We start from the raw sequence: 24895 nt of genomic DNA, 5'->3' as shown, positions 1-24895 counted from the left end.
GACAGTAGAGGGGCAGAATCAGCTCCTTTGACCTGCTGGCCACCCCTCTTTGGTGCACTTGGATTTCTGGGCTGTGAAAGCACACTGTTGGCTCATGTACTTTCTGAAACCTTAGAAGGTTGCAATGGCATAGTAAAAAATTTGCTGTAAAAGTACAGCAGTTCAGCTTTTAACTTGATGCAAATTATATATATATATGCTTGGAAAATTATTTTGGATGCTAAAGTATATGAAAGGATTTTTCATTTAATTTCTTCAACAGTGATATTAGGGCAAGTGAAATCATGTTTTTAGGGCAGGAGAAGGGAAATTACCTGCAAAAGACTTTTACTTTATTAATGTAGGCTGCTACCATGGAATATTTGGCGGAGGTGGGGTCTGGGCAGGAATTGTGTTGTGTTGTGCTGGTAGAGAAAACTCAGCATAAGCAATAAAGTTCCCATTGCTGTGCTGATGTTATCACTGATGCTGGTAGACAGACAAAGAAGTAAATAAAAATTATTTTCAGGCTCTCCTACATACACAAGAAATCAATGCTGGCCAAATGGAAATGGACAGAATTATTAAAGAAGAATCAGCTTCTATTCTTAAAGGTTATTTGAAACAGCAAAAAGTACCTTACATCTCACAATTCAGTGTTTTTTCAAGGTTTAAATGATTGTATTGTATGTGGGATGTACAAAGGTGGGAAGAAATGTTGTAGCAGATCACTTCCTGTGGAATGAGATCCTAAGCTGATGTTCAGCAATTCTAGACAGGCACCTTTTATTTTAGAATTTAGATATCTTCCCGTCTATTAGATTGAAAGTCCACTATGTAGCATTATGTATTTCATTCTAAGTAGTATGTTGAAAATGTCTTGTGCTTTAAGTTGGAATGCTTCATAAACTAACTGCTGTAAAATGTAACACCCTATTTACATTGCTGCTTAGATATGTCTGTGTTTCTGGTATATTTTCACATCTGTCTCCACTCAAAATACTTGTTTTTATGGTAGATGGGAACAAATTTGAAGATTGTAACAATAAAAAATATATCTTTCTGTGGAAGATGAAAACTAAAGTGCTTGTCTGCTTCACTGTGGAAGCTGAGAAAACAAGGAATGAGGGAATGTTTCTGGTTTAGCAGCAGTGGTGCTTTGGGAAGGTCTGTAGATGACTAGTCCAGGAAGAAAAGACAGTCTGCTTCCACCTGGATTTTTTTCCTGTTCCAGTTACATTGACTCAGTAAACTTCTTTATGGTTCACTATGGTACATAAAATGGAACTAGAAGAGCCAAACAGATGCAGACAGAAAATACTAGCTATCATGCTTGCTTCAAATATCTCCTAATTTATTTAATTTTAAACTTTTTCTGGTCAACAGCCAAGTGAAATTTTTGAGTTGGAAAATGATACTATGAGAAAAGGTGTGCTTAGTGACCAAGCAAGGAAAAGGGACGGAGTAAGAAGTATTTCAGTTAATTATAAACCAAAAGGCACCTTTGTTTATTCTGCTCATGTCTTACAATTTCTAACCACATCAAGTGTAGTTCTGAATTACTCCTCAGCATGGATCATGTTGGAATGTCTGAGGTGTCATGGAAACTGGATGGAGAAAAGCTGGCTTATGAAGCCATACCAGACAGCACAGGCAATTTCTTTTCAGGGATATGCCTTCTTCTCTCTTTTTTTTTTTTTTTTTTTTTTTTCCTTTTTTCTGAGAGAATGACCACTTTGCTCTTTCAAATAGAACTTACTTCATTTGGAACGATGGCTGTAGCAAGCATTACATTATTTATTTGCTTTGAATATTCACATCATCTAAAGAAACAGCAGTCAAGAGATTCTTTTGCTACTTGGCTATACACCTCTCAGTACAGTAGTTTGCCTGCCAAAGTTAGCATTTCTTTGATTTTGATCGTTAACCATCAGTTTTGAGAAAGATTGTGAAAGGAAAAAGAAACTCTGTGTGTTTACTGCAGAGGAATATTTTTGTTTGTGTACAGTAACTCTTCTAAAGTTATTTTTCAGTGCTGTTTTCTGAAAGGAAGTGTGCTCTCCTCTGGGATATCAGCCTAGAAAAGGTTAATTTTATCTTGGAAAAATGTATCTTATGTAAGATGTAGCTAGAATGTATAATTAAAAATAGGGTTTTCAGGACTTGTGCTAAAAATCATTGGGAAGGGATATGCTGTGCTATAGGCCATAGTATGTGTAAAGAGAATTAATTTTTACTCTGTGACAGTTTTTTACCCCATGATTTAAAAGGCTGCCTCTGGTCAAGCAGATATTAAGAGTCAGAAAAAAAGCAAACTATAGATGGTGTCCTTTAAATTGGAATGGCAGGGTAAGAATGCCAGAAGTAGGAGTGAAGGACAGCAATGGCAGCCTTACACTGAGGTGCCAGGAGTCACTGTATGAAGCTTGGTGATGGGATTGTTAGAGTGCCAGAAATCAGACCAGCTGCTCACAGGCCTGCCCCTCACTTATAAGCTGCTTTCTCCATCCTATCTGTTGACCTGAGGATATCACCTTTCAAATAGATTTTGTCTATTTCCATTTATTTCACTGACTAGACTCTTATTTCAAAACATGGTTGTATTTCTTTGTTGAGAATGCCATTTATGAATGAGTAATATTTTCATATTTATGCAGTTCAGGAACCCAAAGAATGTCATTCCTCCTGTCATGTCAGGCTATGGAAATCTATCAAGCCCTACTATTTGGAACTGAACAGTCAACATGACACTGCTTGAAGATTGTTTGATTGATCTAGAGAAAGCTAGACATTTGGGGCCAGGGTGAGGAAATTTATTTGATTAAATTATATTTAGTCTAGAAAGAAATATGTAGAATTTATACTTTAGATATCCTACCCCAGTGTTACTGACTGTAACTTTACATTAATTAATATTACACTATTTTCTCTTAGGTGAGCATTTTTAACGCTGTAGAACTTCTGCAATGGCACAATTTCACAGGAAGTTTGCAGCTATGCCTTATCCCGAATTCAATTTAGAGGAGTTTGCATGGGCAAGGTTTATAGATCTTACCAAAGAAGCCACCACAAATCATCTATTTCCAAGCCTGAAAGCCAGTGCTGCGGCATTTAGAGCTGCTGCTGTTGCTGCTGTAGCTCATAAATTTTAAGCCATGGCATATGAACCATGCTGTTTGTAAGAGCTGGAGGAGAGTGTGCAGGGTCCAATTAATACATTTTCTAAATCCTAGACTTCAGGTATTTTTTGTCACTACAAGACTGTAAAAGTTTCAGCATAACCCCCTGTTTACTTAACTGGTATGGAAGTTAGTACATTTCTGGGGTACTTGAAGAAACCAGACCTCTTGAATTTTTTTTTGCAAGGTACAGGATTCAAGCCTTTAGAATAACAAGACATTGAGTGGTGCAAGTTGTCCCTTTTTTGTTTCATGAAATAGAACATTGCTCTTCCCAAAAGTTTGATTCTTACATGATTCATCCAGCTATGATACAGGATACTGAACAGCTGATTAAGTTTGATACCCAATGAAATAATGTAGTTGTATTAGGTGGAAATAATTTGAAGTTCAAATCATGGGCTTAGTCTGGTTTGTGATATATGGCTCGTTTTGGGTTATTGTGGGTCTTTGGGTTTTTGTTCAGGGTTTTTTATTTGTTTTTAAACTCTGTCCAAGATATGTATTTCAATGCATATAACCTTTATAAAAGTACTCAAGTCTAAATGCATATAGAGTAGAATAAACCAGGATTTATAAAATTGTTACTTATTAATGATGGTGATTACTCAGAGTCCAAATTTCCTTAACGAGTTCACTTTTGCTGTAGCTTCTGTGAAATGAGAAAGCATAAGAATGTTCCTGCTAATTTTCTTGCAAAGTAGATGTGGGATCTGACAGTTTACCCATATTTACAGATGGTCAGAAGGTTCTTGATTTGTTTCCATTTGGATTCACAAAGAACCTTTTATTTAAGAAAAGAGAGAGCCCTTGCTTACCTTGACTCCCATGGGAGACCCTGGGTGGAAGAGACTGCTAAGCATTTGTATTCTCCCACTGTTGTTTTGCGGGGAGGTGAATTTGGATTCTCCTGAAGAATGCCTGGCTGTTACAGGAGGGGTATCAGGAAGTATTGTCTCATTTGAACCTCTGCCTTCTCTGGAGTGACAAGGGAGGCCTAGGTTTTGGCTCCTGTGAATCTCTCGGGTGAGCTATAATCCCTTTTGTGGTGGCAGAAATGCCCTTCCTCAATAGTGTGTCTGGGCAGAAATTCAGCAATGTGGCTCTGACAAAGACTTCCTTCTATTTAGTAACTCTGTGAGAAGAGAGGATGGGATGGGATGGAATATAATTTAGCTACTTAAAAATGTCAAGTTATATTTAGGAAATTCAAAATTCCACTATGGAGGATTGAAGCTTCCCTCCCTCCCCCCACCAACCTTGAAGAAGTGATTAACTGAGGGTGCCTCTCAGCATGGAGACTGCTTGCTGCTATTGTCTCCTGCAGAAACAACTCTGCTGCTAACTGGTTTAACTGTATCATGTCCTTGAACATGTTTTCCTCTAACCACCTTTCAGGATTTGAGGACTGTTCCATAGTATATAACAACATATAGAGAAAAATGTGACAATAGTACTCTTTTCCTGACCAATTTTTGTTCTTTCCATCTGTCAAATGTTTGAGTTTTCTTTTTTCTCCTAGTGCCACTGCAGCAAAAATGCCTGCCTTTTGTTTATGTCTTCCTACATGAGCATTGTGACATCATCAGTGGTATCGCCAGGGGAAAAAAATATGCATAGCTGTAGCTAAACCAGCTGCTCGTTAGCAATCTTTCTAGTCTGCTTTCATTTCTTCTCATTAATGTACACACAAGAGTGTTTCCTGCCTAAGAGACATGGAAGGTTCTCAGCCACAAAACATCTGCTCAGTCCTTGTCTTTGGATAGATGAAAATGGTAGCACTTCAGAATACACTCACTTTTGATAATGGCATTTTTAAAAAAACGAAATGAATGTGAGAGTGTAGAAGATATTCATTACTGGATTTTGTTGTAGGTAATTCTGAATCCTTTGCTAACCATCTTGTATAATTCAGTGTAATCACAGAGACTGCATATCAACTGTTACAAAACCATAATAACACAAACCGAGCGAGATGCCAAGAACAATAAAGAAATGAGTTTTGTCATTGATTTGCATGACGACACGGTAAGGCGAATGAATCTGTTAGTCATGCTTGTCCCTTCTTCCATGCAAATCAGCAGCAAAACTTCCACTGACTTTGATAGGACCCGAATAATGCCAACCATGAGCTACAAGCTGTCATTTATTCTAATGAGAGATCTTAAATAGAATAAGGAGGTATTTCATTTGTGGAATGTTAATGAGAAAACAGTTTCTTTTGCTATCTCATGTTATCAAAATGCTCTGAATTATTCTAGAGATAATTGACTGTTTTGTAGAATAGCTGCATCTTTGCAATGTTAATATTATGGATAATTGTGTGTTCGGTACGAGTTTTCAGGGCGGAGGAGAGATGTTCATTTATCATCACTAGCTGTTTGTAGAAAGCTAGCTTTAAATTAGAATACTCAGGGAATTCACTCTGCAGTAGGAATCAAGCTATCTCCAAATATTCTAGCATGGAACCCTGATACTGATAATGGATCAGTGAAAAAAATAATTAATATTTATCTTTTTCTGTAAGGGCTTTTGTAATTTGAATCTAGATATTCACTTACTCTAATATGAAATAGGTAAATATTAAGTTTTTAAGCATTATAAAATGTTATTTAAATTAATAATTTTTGTTTAAAATAAACAAGAAAACCCAAGCCAACCAACCAAATGCACGCATGCACGCACACACAAACAAACCCCAGAGCATCACCAACTATTACCAAGAAGAGATTAGACTTCACTGTATTACATAATTTGTCATTTGAATTTGAGAGTAATCCCTGCCCAAATGGCCAATTCTTATTCACCTGAGTAGCCTCAGTGAAGCCAGCAAAACTCATTTTAAGACCAAAGATTACACGATAATGCCCTTGACTGATGAGACAAATTTAAATTAAGGGGCTGTTTTTTAGGTATAATTTTTCATTTGGAAGCTTGTCCTCCACATAAAGGATAAACACTGGCAGATTAAGTGTTGGCAAAATATTACCTCTTCAGAATATTAATTTCAGTGTGTACTGTGTGCAGAGCGATGCAGACAATGCATGGCTTGTGCCACTCCCCGCAAGAAAAAATTACTTGTAACAAATCTCTTGAATTTCTTCTTGGACCAGCATTACAGCGGGAATTATAATAATAATTAAAGAAAAAAAGTTCAGGGGATTTCCGTAACAACTGCTGTCTTAATGAACTAAAGAAGCCTTAGAATTTGTTATTCCTTCCTCATAGTAGACCTCAGCTGATAAAAATATCCGTAGCCGGTGAAATCAGTGGCATGCCTGGCTTTCTCAGACAAAACTCCCATGTGATCACACAGGCAGCCTCAGTGAGCCCGAAGCTGCTCAGCAAGCAGTAGGTAATGAGTCTTTGTGCAGAGTGAAGCTCTTGTGGCTGAACAATAAAGCATATGGTACCAGCAATAAAACACAGTGCTGGGAAATTTAAGAAGATTCTGCTGGAAGTGGGAAGACAGTGAATATGTCAAACGTTATAAAATGACGATCAATCTGGTTTGGGTCCTAATTAATAAAAACAGTGCATGGATTGGAAAAACAACAATTTGAACAGGTCAGTTTTTTTATAGATTCTTCACACACTTCAGTGTTTTAAATATAAATGGGTTTTTTGCTATTTCTTGATTGTTAACAAAGCCAGGTTTTTTTCATTTTGTACGGTGGGATTGGAAGGATGCACATCAGTCTGATACCAAGCTAAATAAATTGTGTAAGTTCTGTGATCAAATTCATTGTAAAAATGTTTTTACCATTATTCCTATGCAATTCAAACTTCAATTGTGCATGAAAAATGGGATAGCAAGTAAAATTAAATTTATGCTAGATGGATCATTTACCAATATCATAAAATATTTAGTAACAACAATCTATTACTCTGTTATGTATTCGAGACTAATTCTTTCTCAGTAGGAGATCTGTAGTGTTTGTGTTTGGTTAAACATAATGTAACATTAGAGCATATCTTACAGTGCACTTACATGGGTTTTTTTTCCTCCACATTCTCCTTGGAAATTTTTGGAAGTGTTGTTTTGTGTTATTTTTAATGCAATTGTATACATTCGGGAGTGATACATTATAACTGCATGCATTTCACTCTAATGTTAATGCAAAATATGTTATTATTTTTCGAGCAAGTAATTGTTTCTCATAGTAGTTCTTAGTTAATTATACATAATTATTTTATTTTTTGAAAACTGCTCCCAAAGATTTCTGTGACCTGTGTTTTTCTTAAAGAGGATAGATGTGCAAATTCTCAGTGATTTATCATCATATAGAAATTAACAATGTAAAAGTTTTATTCCTTAAATCTCTTTACAGTATTGGGTTTGGGTTTTTTTTCTTTCTTTTCTGAGTGCTGAAGATCGTAAATTAGATATGCTGATTTTTGGGGATTATTTTAGCAGGAAGGAGATGGAGCCCTTGAAAAGCGATTGGGGAAATAAACAAAACTCGAAATGTAGAGAACAGTATCTCTTTTCATGTGCACTTATGATTCCAAGGGAGAAACGTGCTTTATAAGCCGCCCGTTTATTCCGTGGCTGTGGCCGTGCGGGAGGCGCAGGGCCCGGCGCGCTGCGCTTGCGGTCCGTCCTTACCGCTTCGCTTTGTGCGGGCACGGCGGAGCCCGCGCTGCCCTCCCTCGGTAATTAAAGAAAGGGAGAAGGGAAAGGGAGCCCGGGCTGCGGCTGCAGAGCCGAGGGCGGGGGCAGCGGCTCTCCCAGGGAACCGCCGCGCCGGGCGGGTGGCGCTGGCCCGGTTCGGGGCGGGGGGCGCGGGCGCTGCCGCCCGGCTCGGCGGGCCCGGGGCGAGGGGCCGTGCCCAGCATGCCCCGCGGCGGGGCGGGGCCGGGCCATGCAAATGCGGGGGCGGGGCGGCGGCGCGCGGAGGGCGCGGGCAGGTACGGTGGGCGCGGGCCGGGCGGCGGAGCCGCGGCCGCTGCGGCCGCTCCGGCCCCTCCGCGGGAGCGCGGCCGGACACGGACACGGGGACCGGGCGGGGCCCGGCTGCCTCCAGGGCTGACTGCGCTGCGGGCGGGGCCGGGGCCGCGCGGCCCGCGCGCTTTGGCAGTCGGAAATGTGCTGTGGCTTACGGGGCATCATTTTCCATTTGCAAATATTGCTGATACCTAAGCGAAGTGCTTTGCAGTCCCTGCTTTAAAACGGTTCTCCTGTAAAAGGTAATTTTATATTACAATCCTGATTCAGCTTGGCATCTCAGAACGCAGGCCTGTTCGTCTTTTAAACAATAGATCAGAACGGATATGTAAAAGCACTTTTTCACCGTACTTATGTGCAGCTATTAATTTATTTTAAAGAGAACCCTGGTAATATCGCAGTAACACCTGCAGTATGTACCATAAGATTGGATGAGATAACACTGAACATGTCACTCTATGCTAATTCAAATTGAGAAAATACAGCAATATACAGTCATACAATTATCATATAATTGCTATATTTGTCTAAAATGAGTATGGTGGGTTTTAAATTTAAATTTATGAGGTGGTTAGGTACTTACAGTAGGTGCATACAGAGATAAAATTAACAGTGTGCAGTAAAATAACAATAGGAGCGTCTCTACAGAGCAACATTTCCACTGTTAGAATGGAATCACAACTTTGAAATACACCTGTCTTGTCTGTTTATATAGGAAAGAAACAATAAAACAAACGTTTTTTCTGTGGATTAGGCTCTTCATATTCTAAAACACTCCCAGTGTCAAGTTTTTTAAGAAAGCTTAAAGAAAAATTCCTGAAGCGAAAAGGTGTTCTGTGTTGCTACCAACTTATGGTAATTTTAAGACGCACTTTTCTTTACCCCATCTAAATGCTATTGAAAGTGTGATTATGTAAACATTTTATGCTGCAATTGGAATGGTGGCTGTTGAGTCTCTTTTAGAATCATAAATATAACCAAATCTTTATGTAGGTATCCGGCATTTTGGAGACAGAGATGTGATTTTGATCTCTCATGTTACTGGAGTTTTGTGTTAATTACACTGTCTTAATTTATTTCTGGATCTGAGGAGCCCAAACCTGCTGTACAATGTTTTGGTTTGAGGATGCAGTGTTTGCTGTATATCTTAGTTTTTTGGTCTCCATTGTTTACCAGAAAGAGCAATTTACCTTTATCTTGCTTTAGACAGATGCAGTAGTTTACTAAATGAAGTTTGAGTTCAATATAAATTGAAGACATGTAAGTCATGGTTTAGAGTACACAGTGGCAAATGTTTGGAAACTTAATTCCAAAGCTTAGATAATTTTCCTGAGATAGCAACAGATGATTGTCTTATCTAAAACTTTTGTTTGCTCTTAAAATGTACTTGTAGTAACTGAACCTTGAAGTTTAGAGATGTTTTCCCTTTGAACAAGCGGCTGGAAAGTCAGGCTGAAGCAAGGCAGCAGTAATATATTGCAGCGTTGGTAAAGATGTCTTAAAGATAAATTTACATGCAGTCTGTCAGTCTGTCTGTCTGTCTCTTTTTGCTCTTGCTCTGAGCCAGACATGATGCTGAGAAAAAGTGGATTATAGATGTACCCCTTCCTCAATAAAATATCCCCAAAGACCATCACATCTTTAAAATGCTGATACCACTTAAAGTCCTACCAGTGAGTTTTGATCACTGTTGCTTCATTGCTTTTTTGTAGGCTTTTTTGACACTGGAACAGGGATTGAGTGTAGATAAAAGACAGATATGACTCATCTACAAATGTACAGAAGATGAAAATATTTACTAGGTTAAAGCAGCTCTGAGGTAAATAGCATGCCTTTAATTTCTCCATCTCTCCACAGATACGGATACAGTATTCTAATGAAACTTATGATAAATGGGAGATGTGAGTGATTTACATGGAAAAAAAAAAATCAAAGTGGAAAATTGTGGCCTTTTTCTTCCCCCACATTTGCATATAATTCTTTCCTACAGATCCCCTATCTCTACAACCACCCTACAAAAAAGAGGTTTCTATTTTTAGCACCTCTGCTTCAGTTTTTCATTACTTCAAATAATTTTTCCACAAAAAAATAGGGAAAATGGGAAAAGGAGTAAAAGCTTGTATTGCCGTAGCAATTTCATTGAAAATTCACTTAATATATGTAACTGGACATCTTAAATATTGTAAAGTTAAGGACAAAAGGAAGAGGAGCTGCTTGATTTTTTTTTAAGGTTTTTCTATGCTTAAACACAAAAATATAAGCAAGGATACTTCTTAAAAACTAGCATCCAAATGCATTGGACAATTTGCATTCAGTCTTTCAGATGAAAAGATCCATGGCTTTTGTTTAGTACTTCATAAATAATTTTGTGGAATATATAACTTGATGTCCTGATTGATTTTGGGGCTGGTTTGTATCCTGCTCTTTCATAAGCAGCAGGGATTTGCATATTTATTCCATTGGCTAATGTGAAGTAGGAAATGTGGGCTGCAGAGTACGGAGCCTGACTGATCAGTCGTTCTGGGGGATACGGGCAGGAACTACAACATCATTTACCGATGGCAGCTTCACCGTCTCGCGTGGTTGTTGGATTTTGATGAGGAAATGCAAGCAGCGATACCATTATGTAGTGGGAGGCTGCAAGAGTAAATCAGCCTCTGTGGTATTTGTAGCTCTCATTAGCATGCTGCCCCTTCGTTACATTTATTTATTCAATTCTGGCAAATCGTTTCTGTGCGTGCCTATCAGGAGGTGATATTTTGTCCGTGCTGGCGGGGGGATGGAGGCTGCGGGCGCGCTGCGGTGCCGCGCTGTGTGTGCGCCGGGGCCGGAGCGGCCCCAGGCCCTGCTGGGCACCCCTGCTCGGGAACAAGGCTCCTTCTCTAACACATCTCGGGAACAAGGCTCCTTCTCTAACACATCTCCCCGGGCTGCTGGGGCCGGGGCTGCGCGGTGCCTGTGGCCTGTCCCACCTGAGGAGCACCTGGCTGCTCCTCCTGGGATGATGGAATAGGCTGACATAGTGCTGCTGCAGGAGGAGGTCGGGTGTTTGGAATAGGGATACGATGAACTTCTTAGTGAACATTTGATGATGACTTCTTAGTGATTTAAAATTTGTTCTTTGTCACTATTGAACAGAGTCTACTTTAAATGTACCATGGATGTGTTAACAAGGAAGCTGGATTGCAGATGTTGTTAGCTGCACTTCCTAAGCAATAGCCATCTCTTGTAAATGCCATTTGTGTGGGGGTGATAGGGTAAACAAAAAATGCTGAAAGCCACAATATGTATTTGTTAATTGTTTTTAGTGTGGACATCAAATGGCAGCACTGCTTACTTCCAACATGGACTGCGACAGCTGAGCAGGCTATTCTCAAGCAAATATTTTGACTTTTAAATATTTTATTTTAGGGCAAGGAGGGAAATCCCACTACACAGGGGGGAATTGACTCCCAGAGTTGCCATTATTTTGCTGTCTTGTTGTATCTGAGTCTTTATGGAAGAATTCACTTTCAGAGTAGCCAGAGGTTTCAACTTTGTTGCTTTCAATTAAGTTGCTCAGTTGTTTACTATTATGCTTCTCATCCACTCTTGCTTCTAAACAAACATCTTTCATTAATAAAATGGAAAAGTAGAAACTGCACAGTGTTAACCTTTTTATCTCCTTTGGAAAAGACAGAGTGATCAGAGATTTAATAAAGGAAAATACATCAAATAATAAAAAGAACCCACTTCCGATAGATAGGAAGTGGAAGCCACATACCTTCACAGCAGTGCTTTCAGGAGAGTGTAGGGCAGATAATTAATTTTGTCCCAGCAGACTCCCCTGGCTGAAGTGGTGCTGAATGGTCATAAGGTGCTTACAAGTCAGGCAATGAGATGGCAGTGGGCTCGCTGCTCAGCTCCTATTCATCATTGTCTCAGTGACAAGAGTGCCTTGGGAATTGCATGGGAACATGCTTATTATTAGACCTGCAGCTCTTCTGTCAGCTTTCTAAGGAAGTTTTCAGCTTTGAATTATAAAGCGAACTGAAAAGAATTCTTAGACATGTTTATTAGTATACAAGTCACTACAGGCATAAACCAAATTTTCTTTAGCATAAAAACAAGTAAAGAGAGTCAACATTCAGTTTTAACACAGCTGGGAATGTAATTTCAGATCCATCTTACTGTGGTCTGTCGTGTTGTGTTAGCACCACAGGCTCTTCCTTTGGGTGCCTTTGTGTTGATTATGTACAGGTGAGTAAGGACCTCTGGGGAATTTTTGCTGGCCACAAATATGAAATTACTATTGGAAATTTTGCCAGTAATTGAATATATGCTTTTAAAATAATTTTTGAGGTTTTCACTTATTGAAAATATAGAGAAGACTACTGGCTTACAGAGAAATGTTTTACTTTATTGATTATGCATATTTTGTTTCTCTTCATAAAAAAAAATAAATCTCATTCTATTGGCCATGGTCACTAAATCTGAGAGTTCGAAATCTTAGTGTGGCTGATCTTTTTGACTCATTTTGTAAGGAAATTAGGTTTGTGCAGTTATGCTTTCTCTGTGCCTGTCATATTGTTCAATATGTCTATCATATTTTCCTAATTAGTTTTTTAACCTGTTAGCTGGTATCAGCTGAGCTTGAAGCAGAAGCAGTTAATCTTCTTCAAGTATTGTGCAAATGGGTGGTGAGATGGGAAAGAGAGATTGCTAGTTCACACCAGTAAAAAACAATTGGCACTGTGGCTAAGACCCTGATTATCAAAGTAACCACATGGAGCAAAGCTTAAACCATGACCCTGGGGAAGAGCATCAGTGAAGCAGCCCTCATACTGTGCCTTGGGTAATCCATCCAGAATAGACAAATCCATAAATAGTAAAGGTCCATTTGTTTCTCAGATTTTTTCTTCTTTTCTTTTTTTTTTTTTTTTTTGTAAACTTGAAATTAAATTCCTCTCATTTTTAGCTGATAGCTGAGTAGCTTATTTTTTCCTTGTGTCCTTCTTAGAAGATTAGGTCAATTCCTTACATATATGTCAGTGGCAGAAGAAGACTTCACGGTTGTGTTGTATGAATTCACTGTTTCCTGCATTCAGTAATTTGTTGTGTATGTTAAGGGGTCTGTTTTTGGTGAATTTCCCTCATCAGTGTTTCATTGTGAAATAATATTATTTCTAAAAATCTCCAGTTTTTAAAAAAATAAATGTATTGTTTTTCAGAGTTGAATAGATGCACCATGAATGGTGCAAAGTCAAAAAGCAAATCCTAGAAACAAATAGCAATTTTACATCTTCTGTTTTTGTGTAATTTTTTTTGTGGACTTGAACATATACTTAGGACTGTCTTGGGTGTGCATGAAAAATGCAGATTGTAGCATTATATTTTGGTTGTGCATTGTCCTTGATCTAGATAGAAAGCTTGAATTATTATAGCCATAAAGCTATTTTTGAAGATAGCAATTTCAAAACATCAGAGCCTTCCAGTAGATATTAATAATTTATATTTTCCAGTACGAATAGTTTTATTGACTTTATTCTCTAGGGAGAAAGATGCACTTAAACATATTTTTACTAATTTTGGCTCTACTTGAGGCCAAGCCTTGAATGAAGTCATGATTTTACTGTCATGCCATGGAGCTACATTCATTTCATTGATGGCAATTGAATGTTGGCTCCTGCTGACCAAATTTTTTTTTGTTTTTAGGGGCCTGTTTTATTCTTTGTCAGATATTTCTGCTGATAAAAATAATGTGTTTCCTGGTATTTTCCTAGCTGTTTAGTTTCTACCATTTTCTTTCAGTTTTATAGTAAAAAATAGCAACAGAGTTTTGAGCTACCAGAGAAGCCAGTCTGTAACTTTACATGACTACTAATAGCTGTGCCAAATATTTACTTGGTGTCTTTAAAATATGCACAGCACAGATTTTATTGGAGAATTGGGTTAATTATGTTCTTTCTAATGTCAGCATTTATTAAAAAGATAAAACCAAGCTGTTATTGGACATTTTTATGCTTTCGGTGTTAAAAAAAAAAAAAAAGAGAGAAGGAGAAAAAGGAAAAAAAAATGAAAAAGCCCATCAGTCAAAAATCTTTTGATTGGTTCCTTGTAAGTCATCTGATGCAAAGAACCAAGATCATACAATAAATTTTCAATGTCTTGTTGCTGAAGTCCAAAGAATATAATCTGACTGTTGAAGTATTGGGGCTCCACACTGTTTTTCATGCGTTCCCTCACTGAACCTGGAAACTCCTGGAGCACCCAGATCTGTCAGTGCTTGCATAGGAACAGTAGAAGGTATTCCTGTAGCTGTGCCTTTTTTTGAGTGGATGTGACAAGGCAAAGGCATGAGGTTGGTCAAAATCATCTGCCAAGCTGGAATTTGAGCGCTGAAGGGAGGAGAATTGAAACAGTGTCCATTAGGGAACGTGCTGAGCATGTCTATTGTGTAACGCTGCAGCAGCACTGAAATGCAAATGGCTGCTGGCTGAGCACAGGCAGGTCTTCAATATCACAGGATTTGGTGCATAATAAGCTGAGACCCTTTTTCATGCCACCTTTGTGGCGAGTTCTTATTACCAACATTTGTTAAAGCATAGTAAACATGTACATTAAATGTATATACGTAATTAAATTTTACCAGTGTATGACAAAAGAACACCTATGTTAGAAGAGCAACAAAATTTGCAGTTAAATAAAGAATAAGTACTAAATAGCATAATTTTTCTATCATACGACCCTTTACTGTGTATTTATTTTGATATCCAAAGCAGTGTGTATTTACACTTCCGAGGTGCCTGTTGGATCTAAAGATGTATTTCACAGGGGTGCTGCAAATGGTCTGTGTTAGGGCAGCGTTCTGCTCCACAGATTAGTTCTGCTCAAAAGCTGTGTATCAGTACAGCTGATCTGCTTTTGCTGCTTGTTCAAAGTGAGCTGAGCTAATGCAAAACCTTAGCTGTCTGTTCACATACATAGCACAGATGAACACCACTGAGTGTGGTAACACTCAACTTTGAGGACACCTGTATTTTTGTATATCTTCTCCTTTATAACTGGCCTCCAGTGATCATGACAGAGCATGGCTTTGCTATTTCATTTATATTTCTTTTAAATAGTGAGGGAAATTTGAAACTCACTATTTTTGTCTGAGTCCCACTTCTGTAGGAAAGGAATCTTTTCATAACCTTTTGCTTCATTCCTTTCTCATGATTTTTTCCTGCTTCAGTTTTTCCTCTTTCATTGTGGTGTTACTCAATCTGTATTACCGTTTTCAAAAATCAACTAATTTAGGCAATTTTTCATGTTTTAGGCACATCTTTGACATTTCCCAAAACGTCTGCTAAGAATTTCATGTCTTTTCAGTAATGTTCTTTTGGAGTGAGAATGCTTTTCAACCACTGCAGTTGCAAAATTTTTAACTATCATTGGTTTTTAATGCAGATAAAACATTTATCTCTTTCTCCTTTTTAAATATTTTTGCCAAGTTTAGACATGTGGAACATACATATGAAGATGAGAGAAAATAGGTAAAAAGCAAGAGAGTGAGAGTAAGCTTTTCATGTTCCCTCTCCAGAAGAAGCCATTTAGAGGTCAGAATAGCCAGCATAATTGATTCCTGCCAGAGGCAGTATGAATTTATATCTTTACCCTTGACTTGACTTTTAGCCTATATTTGTTTAGCCATTTAAATTGTTGTAGCCATTTCTTCCGACCATGCCCTTGGCAGTCTCATTGTTGACACTTTCACTACACTTCCCCTGCATTTGAAGTCATAATGCCAAAAGTCACAATATTTTTGAAAGAAAGCATGTAGGCTACAACTACGTACTGTGTAACTCTAATCCCAAGAGCTAGAGCTTTCTCAATTAAAGCAAGCATTGTGTAATATAAGGTGTATTTCCTCACAGGGAAGTTCTGACTTGATATTGAAATTGTAATTTTGATGTTACGTTGGCTGGGATATGCAAATGTAATGCTTTAAAGATGTAATTAAAGCTTTCAGAGAGAAAAGTTGATTTTTAAGGAGTCCAGAAGATGAATTAAAGGAATTCAGTTTCCTTTTATTGAAGGGGGAGAAGGGGAAAAGTTATGTTCAGAAACAGAATTTTGGTAATTAATAAGCCAAACTGTCATTCCCCCAGAGATCCTATTGTTTAATACATCTGCTTTGTGTATCAAACATTTCTTTTTGAAGTGTTTTAGAATTGATCAGAATCCCATTGTATTTGGAGACAAGGCAGAATTACAGAGCCAGCAAAGCTGCTCTTTACTGATGCAGAGGTGCAAGGTGTAGGGAGGAGCTCATGTTTCCTAGCAGTGTGGGGAAGGCTGTAAAATTCCCTGTCCTTCCAATGGCTCTTTGAGCAGGAATGGTTTGTCTCTTATGCTGAGGTTTGGCTGTGGCCATTGAGGACTGCAGGTCTTCTGCTTCTGAGTAAGGTTTCAGGATTAGTCTCTAAGTCATGTCTGCTTAATGAAGTAAGAAGCAAGGCACTTGGAGGTTAGATGCTTGAGAGAGAAATATTTTAATCCCCGGTGTCCATGTGGGTACCCTTCAGCATGGAACCGTGCTCGTGCTGTTGGAGCTCCCTGTGCCCCACAGTCACAGTCCAGTACCTCCTGAAGGGAGGTACTCTGACCTTCCCTTTCAAGAGCAGAGCGTAGGTCACTCTTCATCCAAAAACACCTTTCTTGTAAAGATCTGCTGCTGAATGGGTCTCTTGTTAATTTACAAAGCAGCACAGCTAAGAAATCCACCCAGGTGCTGGAGAGCAGAGTCTGTTGTTCAGTACCTGCTCCTAAGCTGTAGCTTAGTGGAGAACATCCTAGTCCTTTGTTTAGGTGGAGACCATTTTGCTGTATAGAAAATAATGCCAAGATTCATAGTCCAAAGAGGGTGGGCACAGATAGCAGCCAAGTGCTGTACTGTATTTACCAGCCTTTGGGTACATAAACAATTGCTCATGGGTTTGGGTCTGCCCAGCCTTTCTGTCCCTTTTCCTTCTCAACATGCTTTACACTCATAACAGATTTTCCTTTTGTTCTTGGACACCTTACTTGGAAGAACATGAAGTTTCAGGCTCCCAGGGAGACCTCGACAGATTCAGATATCTCAAATCTCTGTAACTTTGGGTATGTGCAGAAGTGCCTTTATGTTAGGGGAACTTGAAAGTGAGACCCTGGAAAATCTCACATGCCTTTGAAGAACACAATTTGGTGACAGATTGGCAGAGCCTTCTAGGAAGGGGGTTTTGGTCTGAGGGACGACCAACGAGGACATTGGAGTAATTTCAAAGTTTCTGGTTACTCCAGTGAAAGCAGCTGTTGCTTTCACTGTCAGCAGGCAATAATCAGCCATTCATATGTCCCTGTGCTCTTGCAGGGGGGACACAGCTGTAGCTGTGAGGTGTCAAAGTGTACCTGTTGAGATGGCACATCACTCCCTCTGTTCTTGTTTTGTAGCCCTAGGAAATATAGCACCAGTTCCAAGACCAGGCATGTGTTGGCTGTATTGGGGACCAGTGCTCCCTCTACATTATTCTCATGAGCTACACCTTCTGATGGAATTCTGCATCTTTTTCTGGGGATTATTAACTCAGAATTTGAAGAATCTGAATAGTAAACAAGTGCTCAAGTGTTTCAGACCTGCACGGTTTCTTGCTCATTTTCTCTTCCTTTTTCTTGCTGATGAATGCTTTAGTTCCCACATTAAAGAGGAGCAGTGTCAGCAAGAGGCTCTGTGGCTTTGGGGAGCTCCCCAGGGGCAGGCAGGCTGTGAAGGGTTGCACAGCTGTGAGGTTGGGAGTGTAGGCAGGAACATGCCAGGTGCTTTCCAGCAGCTGCAGCCATTGGACAGCTGTCCCAGCTTGGGGATGCAGGACTTAATGTGCAGTTCCATTTGTGTCTCCATCACTGTCCCCTCCCTGCACACCCCCCAAATATAAAGGTGTTTCCTGATTCTGTACAGGATCAGCAGATGCACTCTACTTCCCATGTCATGTAATCCCTACTGAAATGGAAATACCACTGTAATACAGCAACAAGATGTCAGTGACTTCTCCTCAGCTGTCCCCACTTTGTGCAGGTACCTGTGTAGTTCTGTCTAGTACAGCATTCTGCTGGCCACTCCTGCCTTCCTGCTGCTTACTGTCCAAAATATTGTAGAGATTGAAACTGCAGTGATTTTGAAGGGGGTGTGGGTATAGTTTCAGAAGATGTGTTTTGTTGTGGTTTTTTTCTTCTCACAGAAAACTAATAAGAAACTTGTTGCCTCAGGAGACCAAGTCAAGAATTTCTAAGAGGCTGGGCACTGTCATATAGCAAGATTTCAAGTCTCATGCTTAGGGGAAATTGGCTGTAAGGATGAGGAAGCAGAGCTGTGTATCTGCAGTTGTTTGGCAGGATTTTGCATCCCATTGCTTTCCATTGAAGCATTAAATAGTGACTACTGCTGGAGACAGGATATTAAACTTGGTACAATCTCATGTGTATTTTTTAGAGCTTTTGATTCTCAAGAAGTGAATGAACTCCCTTATTATAAAACTTCTGTTCTAATCCTTGCAATTTAATAATATCATTAAAATGTTGTATAATGTATATGCAATTTCAAGTTTTGACTTACAAAGGCAAGTTTAAACCTGCTCATAAGTCCCTCCTGCTGTGCTTAGGAGCTGGCAGGCAAAGTAAAATGCTTTGTCAGCAAAGCAAAACAAGTAATTAGAGCTAAACTTCTTTGCACTGGGAAGAAACCACTGTGCTCTTGCCACCTAAACCCATGAATTTCATCTAGACAGGTTTCAGTGTTTGTGGAATTATGATCTGGAATTAGTCTCACAGACTGTAAGATGGTGAGTCCTACCTTTTCTTTGGGTTTTTTTTGTTTGTTGGTTTGTTTTTTTTTTGTTTGGGTTTTTTTTGTTTTGTTTTACTTTTTCCTCTTTTTTTTTTTTTGGTCGTTCTCATTCTCATATGCCCACCTTTATCTTGCCATGACTTCATACCATGCTGAAAGGTTGCAATTCTCTTCACACTGTTGCTTTTTCCAGGAAAGAACCTGGTGTTGGGGATTTAAGGGAGCTGTAGAATACACAGGAGACATTGAAACTACTTAGTATGAGGCCAAGTGTGAGCAAAGATAGCAGAGTACTAACTGCTGAAGGGCTGTGCTTGCAGGGTCAGAGCCCAGCAGCTACATCCCTGAGACTGCCTCTGTACTAATTGAAAAGATAAGACAGACATGGGCTAGGGACAGCATTCTCTGGCTACTGCTGCCAAGTGGCAGGACACAGCTCTTGTCCACAATGGTTGAGCTGTCAGGCCTCTGCCAAAACCCAGGTACCTTCATCCAGCCTGCCTGCTGGGAATGGTTCTGGCACCTGCTTCATCCTGCATAATCCAGGAGAGCAAGAGGTGGCCTGAGCCAAAGCCCTGAAATGTGCTAATTGTTGAACATTTTTGGCCAGTACTGGAGTCTCTGTCAGTCCTTGTCTTTTTTAGTGGCCACTTAGCCCAGCTTATGCAAGCTTCCTCACAGATATATTGGGGTTTTAAACACAGAGCCATCGAAAGGTTGGTGGGAAGGGAGTTCTGGCGGGCATCTAGTTCAGCTTCCAGGAAGGAGCAGAATGTGGCTGGTCCAGAATTAAGGAATCCTAAAGGTAGCTGTAGAGATTTTAATAGTTCTGTTTCACGAGCAGTGTAAATGAATTTTTTATTTTTCTTGCTTTCAGTGGGATTGGGTAGAACCCTTTGTCAAGTCCTAAGTGCTGGGTTGTGTGTCCCTGATGAGTACAGTGTGTCATCAATCCCAGACAAACTTTTTGCCTGGATAAGTGTTAGGAGCACTTGTCTTTGCAGTGCTGCAGGCAGGATGGTGGCAGCTGTGTGTCCCCTGGGCAGGCTCCAGCTGTTCTTGATCTCTCCTCAGCTAGTTAATTACATGCAATATTTCTGCCTCTGCTGTGTCATGGTTTAGGGGAGCACTCCCCAGGCTAGTGCTCCCACAGAAACTCTCCAAACTCACTCACTCTCCCTCCCACCCTGCAGTGGCTGGAGAGGAGAATAGGAGGCAAAAAAGGTGAAGATGGTGGGTTCAGATAAGAACAATTTACTGGAAATGGCAATGAGATAAGGAGAGGGACAGTAAGGGCAACAATATTCATGACAGAGAGTACCAGAAAAGAAATGTTACTGCTCACTGTGGAAACCCACAACAGACAACACCAGCTCTCTCTGCCGTGGAATTGGAGCCATAAGGAACTTCTGCTCCCCAGAAAAGACTCCCTTCCCCCTGCCCCCAGTAATGATGTGAGGTGGTACAGAATAACCTTGGTGTCCTGGCCATGCCCCCTCTGGGCTATTGCAAAAAATTAACCCCGTCCTGGCTGGAACCAGAACATGCTGCTAAATGAATGCGTAGTTTTATAATATTCTACTTAACATCAGGAATATATTAGGCATTTCATTTCTTAATTCTGGTATCACAGAATAATTTAGGTTGGAAAATCCCTCAAAGATCATTTAGTTCAACCATTAACCTAACCAGTCCACCACTAAACAATGTACCCAAGTGCCACATCTACACATCTTATAAGTACCTGCAGGGCTGGTGAATTCCCTGGGCAGCCCATTCCCATGCTTGACCACCCTTATGTTGAAGAAATCTTTCCCAATACCCAATCTAAACCTCCCCAGCATAGCTTGAGGCCATTTCCTCTTGTCCTTGTTACCTGGAAAAAGAGGCCAGCCCCCAGCTGGCTAAAAAGTCCTTACAGGGAGTTTTAGAGAGTGATGAGGTCCTCCCCAAGTCTTCTTTTCTCCAGATTGAACAGTCCCAGTTCTCTCAGCTGCTCTTCATGTGAGTCACTTTCTAGACCTTCACCAGCTTCATTGCCCTTCTTTGGACTCATGCCCAACTTACTGTCATCTGCAAACTGACTGAGGGGATGGACACTTGATCCCCTTGTCCAGATCACTGATAAAGATATTTAAACAGGACTGGCATCAGCAGAGCCCTGGGAAGCACTACTAGTGACCAGCCACCAAGTGGATTTAATTCCATTCCCCAGCACTCTCTGGGCCATCCAGCCAGCTAGTTTTTACACCCATCCAAGACGTAAGCACTCAGTTTCTCCATGAGGATGCTGTGGGAAACGTTGTCAAAGGCTTTAGTGAAGTCCAGGAAGACAACATCCCCAGTCTTTGCCTCTACCACTAGGCAGGTCACCTTGTAATAGGAGGAGATGAGCTTAGTCAAGGGTGGCCTGCCTTTCATAGACCAGGTAACTGGGAGAGGAGAATGTTTGGGAGACAGTTGGTGTCTTTAACTGGTGTGGGTAACTTCAGAACTCCAGGTTTTTATTGAGCACAAATTTATATGTGGTCTTTGTGCCTTCACTGTCTTTTATCTGTCTGTAATATTGGAATTATAAGATGAAATTCTTAAAGAGTGGTGTGAACACTGGTTACATCACTTATATTTAGCATTGTGAACTATAGTGTTCAGGATGATTTTTTCTTAATTTCTTCCCCCTTTGTGAGCTTTCCTTCCTCCTGTGGCAGCCAACGGAGGGACCAGGTCCGTCATTTTTTTCTTGGTTTGAAATTTCACAGCATAACCTAGAAGAAGGGATGCTGTTGACATAGTGGGGAAAATACTCCCTGAAAGCAATCTGTTACAGATTATTCTAGTGAAATAATCGCCTCCATACATGTCAAGTTAGAGTAGGACTTCAGATTTTTTTTTTCTCTATGGCTTCACTCTCCTAATTAGTCATGTGTAATTTCGTATTAAATGATTATTCAAGACTAGAAGTGGCAATTTACTGCTATTTTGAAATAAAAATTACTTTGGAGTTTATGATTGCATATTCTGCAGCTGGATGTTTCAGTGCCTCATTGCCTCTGTTCCTGTTACAGGTACATGTGACAGCATCGCAGCAATGAGTGGAATTTTAAAGAGGAAGTTTGAAGAAGTTGATGGCTCCTCACCTTGTTCCTCTGTGAGGGAATCAGATGATGACATTTCCAGCAGTGAAAGTGCTGACAGTGGTGATAGTGTCAATCCGTCCACTTCCAATCATTTTACCCGTAAGTACTAACTCTGCGTACCCAAAGAATTATTCCTGTTTCTCAAAATAAAATAAATTTTGTGGTTAGATAAGCATGATGATTTTTAATTGAGCAGATCATGAAACATTCTCTCCATGATGTTCAGTTTGTGACTTGCTCAAAAATACTTAGTAAAATACTCTTACATTCTTTTACTTCTTGTCTGTTAGACTGTTGTTGTAAAAGTTTGAAGTCTCTTAGAAGCTCCTACCTATTTGCTGTTTGAATTATGTAGCTGTTTGTAGTTAATGTTAGGAGTTGTGTTCCAAATAGTTCAAACAGGTACTGTAGGGAAAGTGCTTTAGCTCAGTTTATTTTCCTTAGCTAAATGTATTGCAGCTGTCAGCTCTCTGTAATACAGTATTGGTGAGAGTTCTTCTCTAAAAACAAAATAAGCTTTCTTTTATTTGGAACCGATGAATGTTGTGTATGGTAGACATTATTTCAATAGTTTCTATTTTTCAGGTACCAGAGGATATTTCTGTACTTTGCAATGGTTTTGTGTACAAATAAGAATTTGGTCTTAAGTTAGCCAAGCTACATTTGCAGCATATATTTCTGGGAATGATAAATTTACAGTTTATGTTTGCAGTTTATGATACTTGTTTTAGATGGTTATATTATTTATTAATAGTGAACTGCATCTTCTAAAAAGCAGGGGTTTTCCTCCTTCAACTGTGTTGCATTTAGATCTCCTCTGTGGAGTTATTCCTTAAAACTGTGAGCCAAGGAGTAGGTGAGGCTCCTCACTGCTGCCCATAACAGAGTGTGTTCCATGTAACTGAGTGGGTGGATGTGCCTAGAAATCATGTTTGTAGCATGTGATATGAATGTTCTTATAACTGTACTACCTACAGATGCTGCTGTTCAGTTTGAGCAGGCATTTGGATGTGGTGGGTCTGAATCTTCTTTGCTCTGGTAGGGAATGTTCCTGTGCACAGGAGGGACAGGCACGACTTTTGAAACAGGTTTACATGGAACACTCTTGAGGTGCTGTAGGATATTTAAGATGCAGTGCTAGTTTGGGACCTATTTTATTGAAGTGCCACAAAGGAGTAAGTGACCCAGTAAACCTCTTTGGTAGTATTTAGAAATTTAAATTTAGATTAGTATTTAGAAAATTTACTTGGAGACAATATTATCTGCATGCTGCTACTTTAACATTTGCATCTGTTGAAGAAGTTAGTTGATTATTCATTGTAGACTGAAAACAGGCCTTTTACATCAGTCATTCCCACCCACACAGAAGACCACAATTTTATTGTGAATACATGCACAGGTGATACAATGAAAGGGAACACTTCAGGGGACAAACTTGGAAGTTGTAGTACATGCATGTAACAATAAGCTTTAATTGTAGTTAATATAATAAACAATTTAGTTTAAAGGAACTTCCCTTTCTGTAAGAGGAACTACAGTATTTCAGTGTTATGATTAATGATTTATCTAACTGTGAAACTTCTGGCCAGAGTAATAAATGTTTATCTGTGTGTGCACTCACATGCATACAGAAATTGTACATACTACATTTAAAAAAAAATACAATTTTGTATATCCATTGGTGATATAGAAGTAGAAAGAGCAAGTAGTTTGTGTGTGCATTGACTTTTTAAAAAAGTATTGTCTTTAATACAGATGCACCAGCCTAAATTCCAAGAAATCAAATACAGAACCTCTGTATTGCTTAAGAGCTATTGAGTGAGACTCACCTGAAAATTACATTAGTATACATTAGCACACGTAATGTATACTAATGCACCTGTTAACAGTGTTCATTGGAAGGTATTTTGTTCATGCTTTAAACTCATTCATCTTCCATGATAAAAGACAAGAGGTGAGCTTTTCGAAGTTGAATATTTGAATCTAAATATAAGGTTGAGAGTCCTTCTGTGAGACGTTTTTCAGTGAGCAGACTGAAAAGAGCCAGTGCAGAAAAAAGGCTGTCGAGATTCCTTGCCTCTCTTACATGCCTGAATACCTCCTTGATGGAGGTTATCTTCCTAAGCTACTTCCTGACATGTTGTACCATTTTCTCTTCTATTTAGTGGGATGCTGTCACATCCTGTGTACTTTTTTCTGCTCTGTTTTCATATAGGTGAATACGAAGTTGACTACAAACTCTCTTTTACTGCCTGGAAAAGGGGGAGAGGGTTGTGTGACCTGTAGTCAACATCAAGATCTGTATATTAATTCTTAAATTGAGAATTAAAAAAAAATGCTAACGTGATTATTTTTTCTTTCTAATTGACCTGACAAAGAGATAATTCTAAATTGCTTGTAACTACAATCTCTTCAGCACTTTAGGAAGCAGGCATTTTGTATATAAATCCATCTAGCACAGCTGATGCATCTCTGTATTTACACAACCTTGATACTATATGTATTGGGTCAGATAAACAGGAGCCTAGCAAGAATTCTGCTCAATTAGTCCTACAGTCAGTTTAACCTGCCAGCTAAATGAGGCACACAGCTGTTGTGGGTCATTCAGGTGGGGCAGAGCTACCAGAAGATAACTTTGTTCTCAGCAATTAACCCTGTAGTGTGATGACAGAAAACACATGACTGAGATGGCCCACAGTGCTTGTGACTGTTACACAGGGATAAATACAGAGTTTCTTTAACAATATATCCATTTAAACAAATAAAGACAGCAAGAAGAAATTAATAAATCCCTAGCCTAGGCTGCAGG

General features: G+C 39.5%; 1 protein-coding gene across 5 annotated transcripts in view; it reads left to right on the top strand.

Moving 5' to 3' along the window:
- Nucleotides 1–24895, top strand: part of CSRNP3 (cysteine and serine rich nuclear protein 3) — a 97859-nt gene that overhangs the window by 49587 nt on the left and 23377 nt on the right. For 3 of the 5 annotated variants that reach the window (XM_066553932.1, XM_066553934.1, XM_066553933.1), the window contains exon 3: nucleotides 22015–22185. In XM_066553932.1, coding sequence (XP_066410029.1) covers nucleotides 22015–22185 — 171 coding nt within the window. Of the gene's footprint in view, nucleotides 1–6528; nucleotides 6726–8264; nucleotides 8349–22014; nucleotides 22186–24895 lie in introns of those variants that run through there. The other 2 variants (XM_066553935.1, XM_066553936.1) reach the window with 2 other exon arrangements.

Source organism: Molothrus aeneus, chromosome 7 (assembly GCF_037042795.1).
Source record: "Molothrus aeneus isolate 106 chromosome 7, BPBGC_Maene_1.0, whole genome shotgun sequence".
Taxonomy (NCBI): Eukaryota; Metazoa; Chordata; class Aves; order Passeriformes; family Icteridae; genus Molothrus; species Molothrus aeneus.
Note: the sequence above shows the minus strand (reverse complement) of the source record. Positions and strands in the feature narration are given on the sequence as shown.